The sequence below is a fragment of the Pollicipes pollicipes genome, unplaced genomic scaffold (assembly GCF_011947565.3).
Source record: "Pollicipes pollicipes isolate AB1234 unplaced genomic scaffold, Ppol_2.1 Scaffold_6193;HRSCAF=7343_pilon_pilon_pilon, whole genome shotgun sequence".
NCBI classification, from domain to species: domain Eukaryota; kingdom Metazoa; phylum Arthropoda; class Thecostraca; order Pollicipedomorpha; family Pollicipedidae; genus Pollicipes; species Pollicipes pollicipes.
Genome location: NW_023596830.1, coordinates 26866 through 44641, shown reverse-complemented (window position 1 = coordinate 44641; position 17776 = coordinate 26866). Strand labels below are relative to the sequence as shown.

Genomic DNA, 17776 nt, shown 5'->3' with positions numbered 1-17776 from the left:
TACGGGAAATCCAGCCCCACACCTACGGGAAATCCCAGCCCCAACCATACGGGAAATCCCAGCCCCACACCATACGGGAAATCCCAGCCCCACACCCATACGGGAAATCCAGCCCCCACACCATACGGGAAATCCCAGCCCCACACCACACGGGAAATCCCAAGCCCCACACCATACAGGAAATCCCAGCCCCACACCATACGGGAAATCCCAGCCCCACACCATACGGGAAGTCCCAGCCCCACACCATACGGGAAATCCCAGCCCCAACTGTACGGGAAATCCCAGCCCCACACCATACGGGAAACCCCAGCCCCAAACCATACGCACATTAAGCATGTTAAAAAGCCGACCACATGCGAGCAGGTGATACGCAACGCAATGCTTTGATCCCAGTGTGGGACCACAGATGCGCAACTCCGACCAACCCTCCTAAAAACTACCACAATGCGGCGCCGCGTCTCCGACTGCTGCCCAACAGACAAGACCCGCTACGGCAGCAGAGGCAACAGTGACCGGGGACAGTTACCTCCGACTAGGAAGTTGTAGGCGATCACGCCGTACTTGCGTGACTCGTTGAAGCCCCAGTGGCCGTACGCCGCGGGCCTGCTGCGGGTAGCAAATGCTCGTCGGCACTGGTGGCAAGTGAAGCGAGCGTCAGTGTGCACGCGGACACGTTCATGTGGGCCCGGTCACCAAGTCAAGGAGCTGATGACACTGATCACACGATCTGGTCACATAAACGGGCGGAGACATTCATGGGGGCTCAGCCACCAAGCCAAAGAGCTAGTGACACTGATCGCACGCTCTGGTCACATAAACGGGCAGAGACGTCCATGTGGGCCCGGCCACCAAATCCAGGAGCTGATGACACTGATCACACGCTCTGGTCACAAAAATGGAAACAAACATGAGCCCCACCTTGCTTGGCATCGGCAAGGCGATCCCTTGGGATCCATTGTTAGCGTGCCTCCAAGCGACGCAGGCACAATCTTATTGACTACTTCATTCGGCCCTTCAGTCAGTCTTGATTCAATGTCATTCACTCACTACCGGATGTGTGCGTGCAGTTGTAAATCAACCATCCGGTCCCAAGCCGCTGAAGACATTCTAACGACACTGTTAGTGTTCACGGGCTAACATTCATACCACGGTAGGCACCCACTCGCCACTTGCACTAAGCCGACAATTTCACAGTGACCATTTAGTTGCGCAATTACAGCTCCTGTCGCCGTCAAATCCTGTATGCCAATGCTAGTTTTTTTTGGCAGGATAGTTGTTGACATTTGGGTCCCAACGTATTTCATTCAAAGGTTTTCTAAAGCGGAGCCCGTTCCGGTGTCTGAACAGGTGAAAATCGGGCGGGAAATGAAGAATTTCTCCATTGACGCGGTGCCACTTACGACATGCTGCGGTAGAGGCTAACGCTGGCTCTGGCCTGGAGAGGAAGCCAGCGCTGGGTCTGGCCTGGGGTGGGGACTAACGCTGGGTCTGGCCTGGGATCCGTCCCTGCTGGGGCCGGTGCAGCGTCGAGTCCGGCCACCAACTCACTCGGCGGGTCTGGGGACCTCGGCAGGTTCTGATGTGGTGAAGGCCATGTACTGACAGAGCCCTTTCCGCGCATAGCCCAGAATTACACTGTAGCCTTCGATTAAGAAGGTAGTGTTCTCTGTCCGATCTGGAATGGACTCTCCGGAAGAATATCTGACCTACGTTTGAAAGGACATGTTCGCTGTCTGATTTGGCATGAACCTAGGAAAAAATCGGGACAAGCTTCACTGCTGTATTCAAATTCAATACCATCACGTCTTCACTTCCGCGTTTATCCTTAAAAGAACGACAGGGCAGAGAACTTGACACCGAAAGTCGGGGCAATCCCGATGCAAGACGAGCCTGCTCCAAACCGGCGCCATTTACAGAGGCTTCCCGCACAGAAAGCCTTCCGACGTCCCCTTCCCCCCCGCCCCCCCCCCCCCCCCCCCCCCTCCCTCGACAGCCTCCTCTCTATCGCCGACCAAAACCGATAACGCTCGAATCCACTGGCCAATCCCAGCGCCTCCCCAGCGTCCTCCTCGTACCGACCAGTCCCCTAAACGAACGCTTCCGCTCTATCTACCGACCAGTCACAGCACCTTATGGACGCCCTCCATTCACAGACTCGTTCCCCCCCAACAGAACACCGCCGCTCTGTCTACTGACCAGTCACGCCATCTGAGCGTTCTCTCCAAACCGACCCGTCCCTTCAACCGAACACCTCTGCTCTGTCTACTGACCAGTCACGCCACCTGAGCGTTCTCTCCAAACCGACCCGTCCCTTCAACCGAACACCTCCGCTCTGTCTACTGACCAGTCACGCCATCTGAGCGTTCTCTACAAACCGACCCGTCCCTTCAACCGAACACCTCCGCTCTGTCTACTGACCAGTGACGCCATCTCAACATTCTCGCCGAACCGACCCGTCCCCCAACCGAATACCCCGTTCCAGCGGCCGGCCAGTATTTGCCTCCGCCCCAGCGGCCAGCCTGCATTCGCCTCCGCCCCAACGGCCGGCCAGTATTCGCCTCCGCCCCAGCGGCCAGCCTGCATTCGCCTCCGTCCCAGCGGCTGGCCAGTATTTGCTTCCGCCCCAGCGGCCGGCCTGCATTCGCCTCCGCCCCAGCGGCCGGCCAGTATTCGCCTCCGCCCCAGCGGCCAGCCTGCATTCGCCTCCACCCCAACGGCCGGCCAGTATTTGCTTCCGCCCCAGCGGCCGGCCTGCATTCGCCTCCGCCCCAGCGGCCGGCCAGTATTCGCCTCCGCCCCAGCGGCCAGCCTGCATTCGCCTCCACCCCAACGGCCGGCCAGTATTTGCCTCCGCCCCAGCGGCCAGCCTGCATTCGCCTCCGCCCCAGCGGCCGGCCAATATTTGCCTCCGCCCCAGCGGCCGGCCTGCATTCGCCTCCGCCCCAGCGGCCGGCCTGTATTCGCCTCCGCCCAAGCGGCCAGCCTGCATTCGCCTCCGCTCCAGCGGCCGGCCTGTATTCGCCGAGGGCGGCGGCGCCACTGACCGGCCAGCCCGACGCCCGTGTACATGAGCCGCTTGAAGAGGCCGCGTCGGCGCAGGGCGGCCACGAGCAGGCCGGTGAGGCCGCCGACGGTGATGGCGGTGGCGCGCGGCACCAGGTTCGTCTCGTCCTGCAGGTAGTCCAGCGTGCCTGCCGCGTGGCAGCGCACAAGAGCAGTCAGACGCGCGCGACAGCAGGCGACCACACACTCAGCTGGTGGGGAGGGACGGGGTCGGCACGCCAACATTCCGAACACGCCGTACGAGATCAATGTCATCTATTCTGTGACGGTTGGCAGCCACTCTTAAAAACTCGGCGCTGCGGCTGTCTACATGTGATAGTGCAAGAGTTTAAACAGCTGAATGGAGCTGCGTTGTTGCAGTCAATCGGAAAATTTGCCGTTTCATATTATTTCGTATACTTTTGCTCCTTTTAATTGTGAAAAGCCAGATAAAAGAACCATGACGCGAAATCTCCATTTTCAGTTCAGTGAAAATAATATGAAATGAAAGACAAGATAGAAAAATATGGGTCTTGCATGTACCCGAGAAAAAAAAGGTTGAGGAAAAATACAATAACGGACGTCGGTGTGGCGATGCGTGTAGGATTCCCATGAACAGCAAAGGCATTTCTAGGACGTCATTTAATCGTAATCGTTCAAGACTGCGTCATGACCCCAACTTATGGCAATCTTTGGAAATGGATCAAACCGCAGCGGCTGCGGACTGTATCTGGCCACGTGACAGTGAGCAAAAGCAGAACGACATGACGAGGTGCTGTCTTAAATTTCATCTTGTTATCCTGATCGGTGGCTTTTACTGCATACGAAGAAGAGCATCATTGTATCGGTTTGAATAAAAGACAGGATCGTTCCAGGCGTAAATATAAACTGGTGTGCGCCGATTGGTGATTACCTTACTTTACAACGGCAAACTCCAAAGCGGATTTGAAAATAAGCATACAACACATGGCGCGACTGAGGCACCCTTCCGAGAGTCACCAACGGCCATAAACCTAAAAGAAGTAAAATTTCGACAAGATAGGAAAGTCTCACAAACTTACATGCCACAGCAATACACACATAGAAGAAACATTCAAAACTGGCAGGGGACAATGGCTGGAAGGATACCTGCGCTGTGGGCCTTTCCCGTTTCGTAGACGTGTTTCGCGTAGTCGTACGTGTCGGAATACTGCGAGACGAAGCCGGACAGGGCTCGCCGCAGATCGCCCACCGACTGCTCCAGGAGTCCGGTGGGACGCTGGTGGTACTCATATCTGGCGGCACGGCCGCGGGCGAGCGCCGGTGAGGACGGCGGCTGCGCGGCGCTTGGTCACCATCACAACTGCAGCTTGCTTCCGTGAACACCATCAATGGCATGAAGTCCCAACAAACATTAAATGCAAAACAAGTATTGGTTTAGTATGTGCTTAATGAAGCTGGACAAGATATCGTAGCTATAATGCTTTATTTTCCCTTAGCAGGACAAATACGTTCTAACATAGCTTTGTCAGCTCGTTAATAAAATGGTCATGCAACACAAATTTGTGTTGCGTGGCACGTTCCAAGTTGTTCTTGATGATACATTGCAATCCTTGTTCAGACACCCTGTAATAGGAATGTTCATGAATCTCAATAGATGCACATGCTTAGCCACAAAGAACATCATTGGGACTTAATTTATCAGCGCAAGACTTTCATGACAAAACAAAAAGTGCGTACTCGTCTGCAGGTTCCTGGTCCTCGTAGATCGGCAGCTCCGATGGTCGAATCAAAGTGACAGGATCTTCGCCATTCTTTGACTTTGCTCTGATGGTGAACATGATGGATGTACAGGCTCCCAGCCTGGTAATGCAGAAAATCAGATAGGCTAAACTACAACAGCTTTTGGGGTATCTGGTGCAGACTGCAATGAAGTATCACATTTAACACAGCATGTGTTTGTGCATGTGTTGTGCATGTGCACATTCACACATGTATTAGTGGATGCATGTATATATCAGTAGGAGTAGAAACTTAATGGCCAGGACAGCAACCACCATCATTTACATATCAATAAATGAACATGTCACCACAATTGGGTAACATCATCAGGACATCAGATTCTTAAACAATGAAGAAACAAGGCTTCATTCAATGCACATCACTATGTCGTATCACATATACCAGTTATGGCAAGTGAGTTCATGGCCATGGCTTGCATAATCAAACACGACCAGCACAATACTTGTCCGTCTGCCAACATCAGCTTGAAAATTGCAATCCATGTGATGGAAGGTGTTGACTGTATGAGAAAAAGGCTACATTATAACATAACACATGCCATTTTCTCTAACCTTCACCCTTCATCTATCCAGGATTATTCAATTATGAATGACACTCACTGTTGCATACATTTTGTATCTGTATGAGGATGATGGAGCAATTCTCTACATCCTAGGATTTTACTGCCACTTTACACTGACCAAAAACCTGATATCAAATATCATGGGCTCCACATATCCACTACAAAACTATAGGCATTGTATCCCTGGATGAAATTCGTGGATTACATCCCTAGATTTCATCCCTGGATAAGCTGCCTCAATAAAGGGACATCAAAACCTCTAATTCAGGCCCTTTAAACTTTATTTTCAAGGGGTACCAAACTTATGGTAGCCTCCACAAACAATAACACATTATTGCTTCAAGATGCACCAAATTTTGAACATCCCACCATCCATAGAGCTCCACTGAATTAAACAGAAAGCTTGTGAAATTAGCTCATAAAAATACCAATCTCTTATGGTGTGTGTGTGGGGGGGGGGGGCAGGGCAACAAATTTCACAGGGAAGCCATAATACTGTGCCTCCGGGGGTGCCGGTAGTGTAGTGGTTAGCGCATCTGCGTTGGCTACTGCTCGTCTGGGAAACCAGAGGTACAGGGTTCAAATCCCTGCTATGCCCGCCCTTCCTGCCAGGGTGAGAGGCAGGTGACGCCATATAGCCTCAGCAGCTTTCTGAAATTAGCTCATAAAAATACCAATCTCTTATGGTGTGTGTGTGTGGGGGGGGGGGGCAGGGCAACAAATTTCACAGGGGAGCCATAATACTGTGCCTCCGGGGTGCCGGTAGTGTAGTGGTTAGCGCATCTGTGTTGGCTACTGCTCGTCTGGGAAACCAGAGGTACAGGGTTCAATTCCCCGCTATGCCCGCCCTTCCTGCCAGGGTGAGAGGCAGGCGACGCCATATAGCCTCAGCAGCTGAGTGCGTCGTAAAGCCCTAATGACACACACATACTGTGCCTCCTATGCACCTTTCCTGCTACTACTTTAGTAAAATCCTGTCACTGACCCTATTCCATATACATATGCAGACCTACATAATGCACCCATTGAGTGTAGCTGCAGTAAATGGTGATGAAAATTTGTTTTTAAACCAACTGCATGCAAAAGAAATCAATACTATTTCAAACACAGCACAGCACGGTTAACATTTATTAAAGGGAGACACCAGTCACCAAATATACTAGTCTGAACATTTGATCCATATATCCCTTCATGCTGCTTACTATTACTTCAATGATGAATCTGTTCAGCAAACTAATAAACATATTGCTGTTCCCTCAGATATCATGTTTTTGTCCTGGATGGTCACTCCTGTCATGATGCTTTTTTGATAACACACTTATCACCAGTGTTTCAGCCATAATCCAAGCAGCCCATGACTAAATGTCAATAAGAAAGAATTTTACATTCTTACAAAATTTGTGATAGTTCTGTCTATTTTCCAACAGGGATGCTATTTGCTAAAAAAAATTATCACATGCAGCAAGAAAATAAAAATGCATTATTTTATTTAACTCAAATTGCACTTAACAATTAGGTTTAATTCAGCGTGCATTAGACTGTGGTGGAGAATGCTGATTTATTTAATATTACTGTCCAGATCAAGCCAAAAATGTTCAAAGTACTAATACAGCTTCCAAATATATCCAAAATTATTAAGGTATTTCAAGAAAAATACTCACCATTATCATGCAATGACATACACATGTAAATATCTTTTAACTTCTTCTGATGAGGTGATGTATTCTGTGCTGCCATGGCATTACTGCTGGCTTTCATGCATCTTTTGGTAGGTTAATATAGGTTGATATACATTCAGAAATAGCTTCAAAAAGAGCTTGCACCAGCAAAAAAAAAACAAAACATGCACTGTGCCATGTGCCTCCACAACACAGCTACTTAATATGATATGGCTCCTTAAAACATTAGCTTTCTGCGCCTTAAATTTGGTGGTAACTGGGAATCAAACTCTGAGCACCCAGACATACAGTGTACATGTGCTGAAATTTTTGCCTGTGAGTCACAGTTGTGGCAGTAGTGTTCTACAATTGGCATAACATTGTTTTTCTGCAGTCTAGGGCTTAGCCCCCGTTGTGCAATGCGTAACACCAAAATAGGAAAGACAAAAAGCACGCACATGCATAATAGCATAACACTTAAGATATGGCTTCAACCATATCCTTACTTTAATAGCCTTAACAGCCTTATTATCAACCTTAGAAGGAAGCAGCTCAGAAACTAGTAGGAACCTTAACACAGTTAAAAGCAGCCTTTGATGTTGTAACCATAGCCCTTGGGAATGCTCCTACGAACCAGAGAACTGGTGGAAGCCATTTATTTTCATTTACTATGCACCAATACGTATGACTAATAAATATCATTCAGAGATTTATACATATTCATACCTCCGCCGGGGCACAACCGTAGGAAATTGCCGTGAACAATCTTCGGCGATCCCTGTCTAGCGTCTTAGCTGCGCAGAAACTGTAAACTTTAATCCAGCCGTAATAGCTGATAAAGTGATGTGAAGTTTGTTTTGCTTTTATCAAACGAAATTTAGCAGCCCACTCCCTGTAAACATAAATGTAGAACTTGATTGAGTAATAAATATATATTTCGTGCCTTGTAAAAACATCATGCTAATCAATATTTTTGATCAAAATCGTTTACTAGTTGTTAAACTAGTACCAAATACATTTATAGCTCACATGTGCCAAACAACCGTCAACACTCGTGGACGCAGGAGCCGTGTGTTGAGCGTCACTTGCTGAGATCCCTCCTTATCATTTGCGTGTTGTGCCTGCTGGTGGCTTATCAACAGCGCCGCCCTAGACAAGGCAAAAATGCGTTTAGAAAAGTGTTATTTCTGTTCTTCGACGGTATATCCTGGACATGGTGTAACGTTTGTTCGTAACGATTCCAAAGTAAGTGTCTAGCTCTATAAATATCGTGTGTGGCTGAGGCTTGAAGGTCATGGACAGAATTGCACTGCAAGGTGGCATGTCCCCAATTTTTAGTGGGTAGCTGGTGCTATGTTGTGTGGATAGGAATTTGGTGACAGGATATGAATTAATCACATGTTCTAACTGGGCTTCTGTGTGTCTTAGTTTGAGTGTGTGCCCTGGTACCCCGCACCCCTGACTGCACCATTTGTGGGTGTAGGTGTACTTTCCTACCTAACGTTAGAAAAAATCATTGCACACCATTCATTGTGTTCAAGGCGGCACATATCGTAAATCATCTCAAAACAGGTAGAATCATGCTCCTACCTTCGAATTTCAATAACTTCGATGGCGAGCTCCCGAGCGCCGCGCGCACCGCACCGCCTGGACTCCGCAGCGCCGTTTCTGCGTTGCCGTTGCGGAAATACAATATTTCTGCTTTCCAAGAACTCTACAAAATGTACGGGACCAAGGCAAACCATTCGTCGTGTTTAAGGCGGAACATATCGTAAATAATTTCAAAACAGAATCATGCTCCTACCCTCGAATTTGGAATTTTAATAAATACGATAGCGAGCTCCCGAGCGCTGCACGCCCCGCACCGCACTGCCTCAACTTCCAAGCGCCGTTTCTACATTGTTGCGAAAGCACAATATTTCTGCTTATCAAGAACCATAAAACATGTACGGGACCAAGGTAACAATGATAAAGCAACCAAAATCGTTTCTTATCGAGTTTAGGTACATTTATGAAACACGCAGGCCAGAATAGTCCAGAACATATCCTAACCTAACCTAACCTAACCTAACCTAACCTAACCTAACTGAGAATAGACCAGAACCTAAGCTAAGCCAAGCTAAGCTAGCCTGACCTGACCTGACCTGACCTGACCTGACCTGACCTAACCTAACCTAACCTAACCTAACCTAACCTAACCTAACCTAACCTAACCTAACCTAACCTAACCTAACCTAACCTAACCTAACCTAACCTAACCTAACCACCCTATATCCCCTTCAACCCAGCATCTCATTGGTATCCATGTTCCATGCCATATATAGGTGCCATATAGTGAGCTTTTATTTAGCTGCCATGTTCTCATTTTGCTTTACATTCTCCACCCAATCCCCCTGCAACCCATGGTCCCCTTGGCGTCGAGGATCAAATTTCATGGATTCTTGCTACCTTGTCCCGGTACATTTTTATGGTTCACAGTAAATATGGTTTATAGTTATAGTATGGTTTATATAGTATAGTTTATAGTTATAGTTATGGTTTATAGCATGGTTCGCAGTTAATATGGTTTATATGGTAAATATGGTTATGGTAAATATGGTTTATGTTTAGTAAATATTTTTATGGTTCGCAGTTAGGTTATGGTTGTCCTGGCTTAAACATGACGAATGGTTTACTTTGGTCCCGTACATTTTGTACAGTTCTTGGTGCGCAGAAATATTGTATTTACGCAACGGCAACGCGGAAACGGCGCTGGGGAGTCCAGGCGGTGCGGTGCGCGCGGCGCTCGGGGGCCCGCCATCGAAGTTATTGAAATTCGAAGGTAGGAGCATGATTCTACCTGTTTTGAGATTATTTACAATATGTCATGCCTTAAACACGACGAATGGTGTACAATGATTTTTTCTAACGTTAGGTAGGAAAGTACACCCTGACCCCATTTGTGTGACACATGGCAGCTGTGGGTGGTTACACATTGCTACTTAATTTTAAAAAAGACCATTGTACATCATTCATTGTGTTTAAGGTGGAACATATGATAAGTAATCATAAATAGGTAGATTCATGCTCCTACCCTCAAATTTTAAAATTATGATTGTGAGCTCCTGAGTGCCGCATGCTGGTGTTTGGCCACAACATTGCTGCACATCAAGAACAATAAAAAATGTATGGGGCAAAGGTAACAATAATAATGCAAGTCAGGGTATACATTGCTACCTCATGTTAAGAAATAGTATTGTACATCAGCCATCATTTTTAAGGCAGAGCATATCATAATTAATCATAAAGCAGGTCATCTAAGCTCTTGGAACTTAAATAGCTACGATAGACAACATCCGAGTGCAAACACGCAGCAACTACGACCCCGGCGCGATTTCAGCTTTTTTTACTTTGGTACTTGTACGGACGGCGGAGGGAAGAGCTACGCTGGCTGCAGGGTTCGTGTTCTGTCGTACTGGGGAAATGCTGTGAGGCATCAGCTGACATTGTGACGTCACTGAAAATGGTTTTGCATCGATCGGGGTTCTTTTGGGCCAACTGAAGGTCATAAGGCATTTGCTGGTGATATGATGTGACTGGTATTCCACTGGGTATGTGACGTCACTGGTCGTGAGGTTTTAGGGTCCTTTCGGGTCAAATGAATGCCGTAGGGCACCACCTGACGATATGCCGTCACTGGTATTCAATTAAGCATCAGGCGCAACAGGCCTCATTCCATCTTTACCTTTCGTACCTGTCTGTTGCAAGCATTTTTGTGCCGGATAAAGGTTTGACCGAATCACCTGGATGTGTGATGTCACTAATTATCACTTGATACGAGTGCACTTAGGCCCAGTGGCCACGGTGTATCATGCTCCGTGAAGTATCATCGGATAGCGTGACGTCACTGATATTCGACTAAATATTGGTCGCAGCAGGCCATGCCTCATTTTTACCTTCGCACATGTCTACTGCAAGCATTGGCGTGCTGAATGAAAGCTACCAAATCGCCTGAATGTGTGACGTCACTGGTCATGAGTTTCACTGGTGTTTTTGGGCCCATTGAAGACCACATGGTACCAGCTAAGGACGTCACTGCTATACGACTGATTGTGTGACGTCAATGGTCATGGGTTCTCACGGGCTCTTTTGGACCGGCCTAATGCCGTAAGGCATCAGCTGACGATATGACGTCAGGGATGTTTGGCTGAACATCAGGCAGCAGGCCATGTTTCATCTATACCTTTCGTACATGTCTGCTGCAAGTATTGGCGTGCTGAAGAGAGGCTCTGCCGAATGACCGATGTATGTGTGACGTCACTGGTCATGAGTTTTTATGGATTTTGGGGGCCACCTGAAGGCCATAAAGCATAAGCTAACGATGTGACGTCACTGGCATTCGACTATATGTGATGTCACTGGTCATGAGATTGGACGGCCTCTTTTTGGCCGACGAAAATTCATACGGCATTGACTGGCGATGTGACGTCATTAGTGTTCGAATAAACTTCAGGCGCGACAGGCCATGCTCTACCTTTATCTTTGGTACCTGTCCATTGCAAGGATTGGCAGGCTGAACGAAGGCTCTGCCGAATTACCTCAGTGTGTAACGTCACTGACCATGAATTTTTATAGACTGTTCTGAACCCACTATAGGCCATACTACATCAGCTGACCATGTGACGTCACTGGTTTTCAACTAGACACCACGCGTAACAGGCCATGTTCTATCTTCACCTTTCGTACCTGTCTACTGCAAGCATTCGCGTGCTGTATCAAGGCGATGCTGAACCACCTGAGTGTGCGACGCCGCCGGTCATGAGTTTATACAGGTGCACTTGGGCCGCCTAATGCGATAAAACATATCCCGTGATGCATCGCGGGATGATATGACGTCACTGGTATTCCACTCAACATCAAGCGCAATGTTCCATGTAGCATCTTTACCTTTCGTACCTGTCTTTTACAAGCATTGGCGTGCTGAATGAAGACTGTCGAATCTCCTGTGTGTAACGTCACTGGTTAAGAGCTGTTATGGGCTTTTTCAACCCGCTGTATGGTATAATGCATCAGCTGACGATATGACGTCACTGGTGTTCGACTTAACACTAGGCGCAACAGGTCATGTTCCATCGTTGCCTTTCGCGCCTGTTAAACAATTGATGAGCTGAATGATGGCTCTGCCGAATCACCTGAGTGTGTGGTCAAGGGTTTTTACAGGCTATTTTTGGCTGAGTGAAAGCCAAAAGGCATCAGCTAACGGTATCCACTGGTAATCCACTGAATGTGTGGCGTCACTGGTCACGAGTTTGCACGGGCCTTTTTGGGCCGACCTAAGGCCATTAGGCATCATATAGCGATTTGACGCCACTGGTATTCAATTAAGCGTCAGGTGCAACAAGTCATGTGCCACCTTTACCTTTCGCACCTACCTACTGCAAGTATTCGCGCGCCACATAAAGGCTCTGCCCAATCACCTGAGCGTGTGGTGCAACTGGTCATGAGTTTACACGGGTTTAATCGGGCTGGTTGAAGGACATCAAGCATCATCTGACGATGTGACGTCACTGGTATTCAACTTAACACCGGGCGCGGCAGGCCATGTTCGTCTTTACCTTTCGTACCTGTCTATTGTAAGCATTGGCGTGCTGAAGGAAGACTCTGTGAAGTCTCTTGAGTGTGTAGCGTCGCTGGTCATGAGTTTTTACGGGCTGTTTTGAACCTCCCATAGTGAAAAAGACATCAGTGGACGATATGACGTCACAGGTATTTGACTTAACCTCATGCGCAACAGGCCATGTTCCATCTTTACTTTTTGTACCTGGCTACTGGAAGCATTCACGTGCTATATGAACGCTGTGCCGATTCACCTGAGTATTCACCCACACTCAGGGGACTCGACAGAGCCTTCAATCAGCACGTCAATACTTGTAATAGACCAGTACGAAGGGTAAAGCTAGAACATGGCCTGTTGCGCTTGATGTTAATTCGGACACCAGTGACGTCATATCGTCAGCTGATGCATTATGCCATAAAGGGGCTTGAAATGAGCCCGTAAAAACTCTTGACCAGTGACGTTACACACTCAGGAGACTCGACAGAGCCTTCATTCAGCACGCCAATACTTGTAAAAGACAGTTACGAAAGGTAAAGATGGAACATGGCCTGTTGCGGTTGATGTGAAGTCGAATACCAGTGACGTCATATCATCCCGTGATGCTTCACGGGATATGATGTTTTGTGGCATTGGGCGACCCAAGAGAATCCGCACAGACTCATGACCAGTGACATCACACACTGAGATGATTCGGCATCGCCTTAATATAGCACGCGAATGCTGCGGTAGACAGGTACGAAAGGCAAAGATCATGGCCTGTTGTGCTGCATATTTGGTATTATGCCCGTGACGTCATATTATCCGGTGATGCTTCCGGAACATCATGCCTTGTAGCCCAGGGTGGCCAAGTGACCTGCTAACTCATAATCAGTGACGTCACATACTCAGGTGAATCGGCAAAGCCTTCATATAGCACGCGAATGCTTGTAGTAGCGAGGTACGAAAGGTAAAGATGGAGCATGGCCTGTCGCGCCTGAGGTTAAGTCAAACACCAGTGGCGCCATATCGTCAGCTGATGTCTTATACCCCATTGGGGGTTCCAAAGAGCCAGAAAAAACTCATGACCGGTGACGTTACACACCCAGGAGATTCCAGAGCCCTCCTTCAGCACGCCAATGCTGGCAATAAACAGGTACGAAAGGTAAAGATGGAACATGGCCTGTCGCGCCTGGAGTTTAATCGAATACCAGTGACGTCATATCGTCAGCTGATGCTTTATGTCCTTCAGTCAGCCCGAGTAAACCCGCGTAAACTAGTTACACCACACGCTCAGGTAATTCGACAGAGTCTCTATGTGTCGCGCGGATACTCGCAGTAGATAGGTGCGAAAGGTACAGACGAAACATGGCTTATTACATCTGATGTTTAGTTGAATACCATTGACGTCATATTGTTTTCTGATGACTAATCGCGTAAAGTCGGTCCAAAAAGGCCCGTAAAAACTCGTGGCCAGTGACGTCACACACTCAGTGGCCCACCAGTGACGACATATCGTTAGCTGATGCTTTATGACTTTCACTCAGCCAAAAATAACCTGTAAAAACCCAAGACGTCGCACACTCAGGTGATTCGACAGAGCCATCATTCAGATCGCGAATACTTTTACAGGTACGAAAGGCAAAGATGGAGCAAAGAACCTGTTGCGCCTGATGTTAAGTCGAACGCCAGTGACGTCATATCGCTAGCTGATGCATTATACCGCATAGGGGGTACAAGAGATCCCGTAAAAAGCTCTTGACCAGTGACGTTACACACTCAGGAGATTCGACAGAGCCTTCATTCAGCATGCCAATACTTCCAAGAGACAGGCACCAAAGGTAAAGATGGAACATGACCTGTTGCGCGTGATGTTAAGCCGAATACCAGTGATGTGATATCTTCCCATGATACTCCACGGGATATGATGCTTTGTGGTCTTGGGCGGCCCAAGTGAACCAGTATAAACTCATGACCAGTGACGTCACACACTGAGTTGATTCAGCATCGTCTTGGTGTAGCACTCGAAAGCTTGCAGCACACAGGCACGAAAAGTAAAGATAGAGCATGGCCTGTTGCGCATGATGTCCAGTCGAAACCTAGTGACATCATATCGTCAGGTGATGTTTTGTGGCCTATAGTGGGTTCAAAAGAGTATGCAAATTAATGGTCAGTGACGTTACACACTCAGGTAATTCGGCACAGCCTTCCTTCAGCACGGCAATGCTTGCAATGGACAGGTACCAAAGTTAAACGTGGAACATGGCCTGTCGCGCCTGAAGTTTTTTCGAATACCAATGACGTCACATCGTCAGTTATTGCCGCTTGACCTTTCGCCGGCCCAAAAGAGGCCGTCCAATCTCATGACCAGTGACATCACGCACGGTCGAATGCCAGTGACGTCACATCGTTAGCTGATGCTGCATGGTGTTCAGTTGGCCGCAAAAATAATCCGCCAATACTTGCAGTAGACATGTACAAAATGTATAGATGGAGCATGGCCGTTGCCTGATGTTCAGCGGAATACCAGTGACGTCATATCGCCAGCTGATGCCTTACGGCATTTTGGCGGTCCTAAAGGGCCCGTGAAACCCACGACCATTGACGTCTTACAATCAGTCGTATAGCAGTGACGTCGTTAACTGATACCTTGTGGCCTTCAGTTGGCCCGAAAGCACCGGTGAAACTCATGACCAGTGACGTCACACACTCAGGTGGTTCGGCAGCTTTCATCCAGCACGCCAATGCTTGCAGTAGACGGGTTCAGAGGTAAAAATGAAGCACGGCCTGTTGCGCCCAGTATTTATTCGAATACCAGTGACGTCACGCTATCCGGTGATACTTCGCGGACCATAACACAGCGTGGCCGTGGGGCCTAAGTGCACTCGTGTGAAGTGATGATTAGTGATGTCACACATTGAGGTGATTCGGTCAAACCTTTAAGCGGCACGCAAATGCTTGCAGCAGACGGGTACGAAAAGTAAAGATGGAACGACGCCGGTCGCGCCTAATGTTTAATCAAATACCAGTGACGGCACATCGCCAGCGGCTGCCTTACGGCATTCAGTGGACCCAAAAGAGCCATAAAAACTCACGACCAGTGACGTCACATACCCAGCCGAATACCAGTGACATATCACTAGCAAAGACCTTACGGCCTTCAGTCGGCCCAGGAGAACCCGATCCCGATCGATGCAAAACCATTTTCAGCGACGTCACAATGTCAGCTGATGCCTCCCAGCATTTCCCCAGCACGACAGTACTCGAAACCCTCCAGGCAGCGAAGTGGTGGGAGGAGTGGCTGCTCCCCTTTAATGCGACAAGGTGCACAGTAATGCATATCGGGAACCACAGCCCCAGACTGACCTACTTCTTGAACGGCGTCGAAGTCGCGGTCGAGCCCACAGAGAAAGACCCCGGGATCTTTGTGGACCATAGTTTCAAGTTTCACGTGCAGACGGCGGAGGCGATCCGGAAGGTCATCCAGGTGCTGGATGGCGGTCGCGAGGCGGTCGCTTGCCAAAATCGATGTTCCTACGCTGCCACTGCTCTTCAAGATCTGAGTACACCCGTACTTGGAATATGGCAGTGTCATCTAGGGCCTGTTCAGAAAATTGGACTAGGAACGGCTGGATCGGGCTCAGAGACGAGCTACGCGTCTTGTCCACGAAGTGGGGAAATGCCCATAGTATCCTTAGTGGCTCAGACTCCTCCAGTCGCCGTCGCTGCGCTACCGTCGTCGCAGGAAGGCATGGTTACGGGGCTGTTTCACTGAGGTGAGAAAGAAATGCGGTGATATAATCGCATGCGCAACGAAATGCGATGCGGAGAGATGTGCGCACCAAACAGGGAAAGATGTACTTAAGGATCCCCGACACAAAAAACATAGACAAAGTCTTGCGGGGCAAAGCGTGCGCGCGCATGGGCGTGTGTGTGCGTGTGTCTGTGTGTGGTACTCACAAATGCAAAACGAAGCTTGGCCCGCTGATGATGCATGCACATGCCATTTTAACCACGTATGCTTTCTTTCTAGGTATTCAAATTTTGTAGGTCAAAGTGTAACAAAGCTTTTAAGAAAAAGAAGAACCCGAGGAAGGTTGCATGGACAAAGGCATACAGAAAGTCCAGGGGGAAAGACTTAGCAGTAGATCCTTCATTTGAATTTGAGAAGAGGAGAAATGCACCCACCAAGTATGACAGAGAACTGTGGACAAAAACAGGTAATGTCCTACCCGCCTAACCTTTTGCTGCACGAACTACTTAAATTGCATGGTATATCCGGAGTACAGCCGCCGCTCCGTATTTGAAAGTTAACTGAGTTTATCAGGAAAGCATGTGAAGCCAGGTCTTGGTGTAGACTATACTAGACTAAACCGTAGAGCCATAGGGTTGCATGTCTCTTCTGTCACACTGATTTTCCACGTCTTCGTACTTCCAATGAGTGTTGATGCCAGCTAACTACTGATCATATAATCATCGTATATCAATGCACTTGGCAAAGCCGTCCGGTGTCCCAGATCACGTAAAGCAGACAGCTCACTGTGACAGGAGAGGCGCGACCATCTCGTAACGCGGCCTCCAAATCGTCACATAGCGTTCAAAGTAGCACGTGTCGCGGACATCCACTCTGCGCTCGCGCCGTCCGACGGTGAAGTCCCTCTGCCCATGTGCCGCAGTGGAGGCGATGAAGCGCGTGCAGGAGATCCGGCAGCGGCGCGAGTACCAGCACATCCGCAACCGGCAGAAGGTGGGCGAGGCGATGGAGCGGGCCAAGGAGCGGCGAGAGGTGCAGCGCGACCTGGCGCTGATCCGCTCGCCGGCGGCGGGCCTGCGCCGGGCGCTCGTCACCGTCCAGCACGAGCACGACGACGAGATGGAGGCCGAGGAGGCGGTGGCTGCCGAGCGGCGGCTCGAGCCTCGCCACGAGCTCGAGAGCGACGAGGACGAGCGGATGGCGGTGGCAGAGCAGGCGATCGGCGGCGACTGAGAGCGGCGCGCCGGCCAGACAGCGGGCGGAGCAGTGGCGCTCAAGTGGCCTGGGTGGCGTTGTGCGCTGCGCGACGGGGATCACGACACGGCGAATACACAAACGGATGCCGGTGGCTTTTGTTCGGATGGTGGAGTACGTCGATGGCTGTGGATGGCGCAGTGATGGGC

General features: G+C 49.1%; 2 protein-coding genes across 3 annotated transcripts; one reads left to right on the top strand and one right to left on the bottom strand.

Annotated features, from left to right (window-relative positions):
* Window positions 1–564: 564 nt before the first annotated feature.
* LOC119106839 (MICOS complex subunit MIC27) lies at window positions 565–7578 on the bottom strand (the record flags this gene model as incomplete). Its single annotated transcript, XM_037230179.1, has 5 exons — window positions 7554–7578; window positions 4765–4887; window positions 4174–4319; window positions 3048–3194; window positions 565–635 (listed from the first exon to the last, which is right to left on the bottom strand). Coding segments are annotated over exons 2-5 (465 nt in total), but the record flags the coding sequence as incomplete, so codon positions are not given.
* A 535-nt stretch (window positions 7579–8113) lies between these two features.
* Window positions 8114–17718, top strand: LOC119106841 (putative ribosome biogenesis protein RLP24). 2 transcript variants are annotated; one of them, XM_037230185.1, is made up of 3 exons: window positions 8114–8292; window positions 16653–16839; window positions 17296–17718. In XM_037230185.1, exons 1-3 carry the CDS (start codon window positions 8212–8214, stop codon window positions 17604–17606), a joined length of 579 nt encoding a protein of 192 aa, XP_037086080.1. In that variant the 5' UTR covers window positions 8114–8211; the 3' UTR covers window positions 17607–17718. The 2 variants fall into 2 exon arrangements, with proteins under 2 accessions (XP_037086080.1, XP_037086081.1); XM_037230186.1 differs by lacking the exon at window positions 8114–8292 and adding an exon at window positions 14276–14460.
* The last annotated feature ends 58 nt before the right edge of the window (window positions 17719–17776 follow it).

Bases quoted from the DNA above. Each gene is read 5' to 3' on its own strand.
- LOC119106841 (XM_037230185.1), top strand. From the start codon at position 8,212: ATGCGTTTAGAAAAGTGTTATTTCTGTTCTTCGACGGTATATCCTGGA. The intron at 8,293-16,652 runs GTAAGTGTCTAG...CTTTCTTTCTAG, and splicing joins TTGTTCGTAACGATTCCAAA to GTATTCAAATTTTGTAGGTC. The intron at 16,840-17,295 runs GTAATGTCCTAC...CATGTGCCGCAG, and splicing joins AGAACTGTGGACAAAAACAG to TGGAGGCGATGAAGCGCGTG.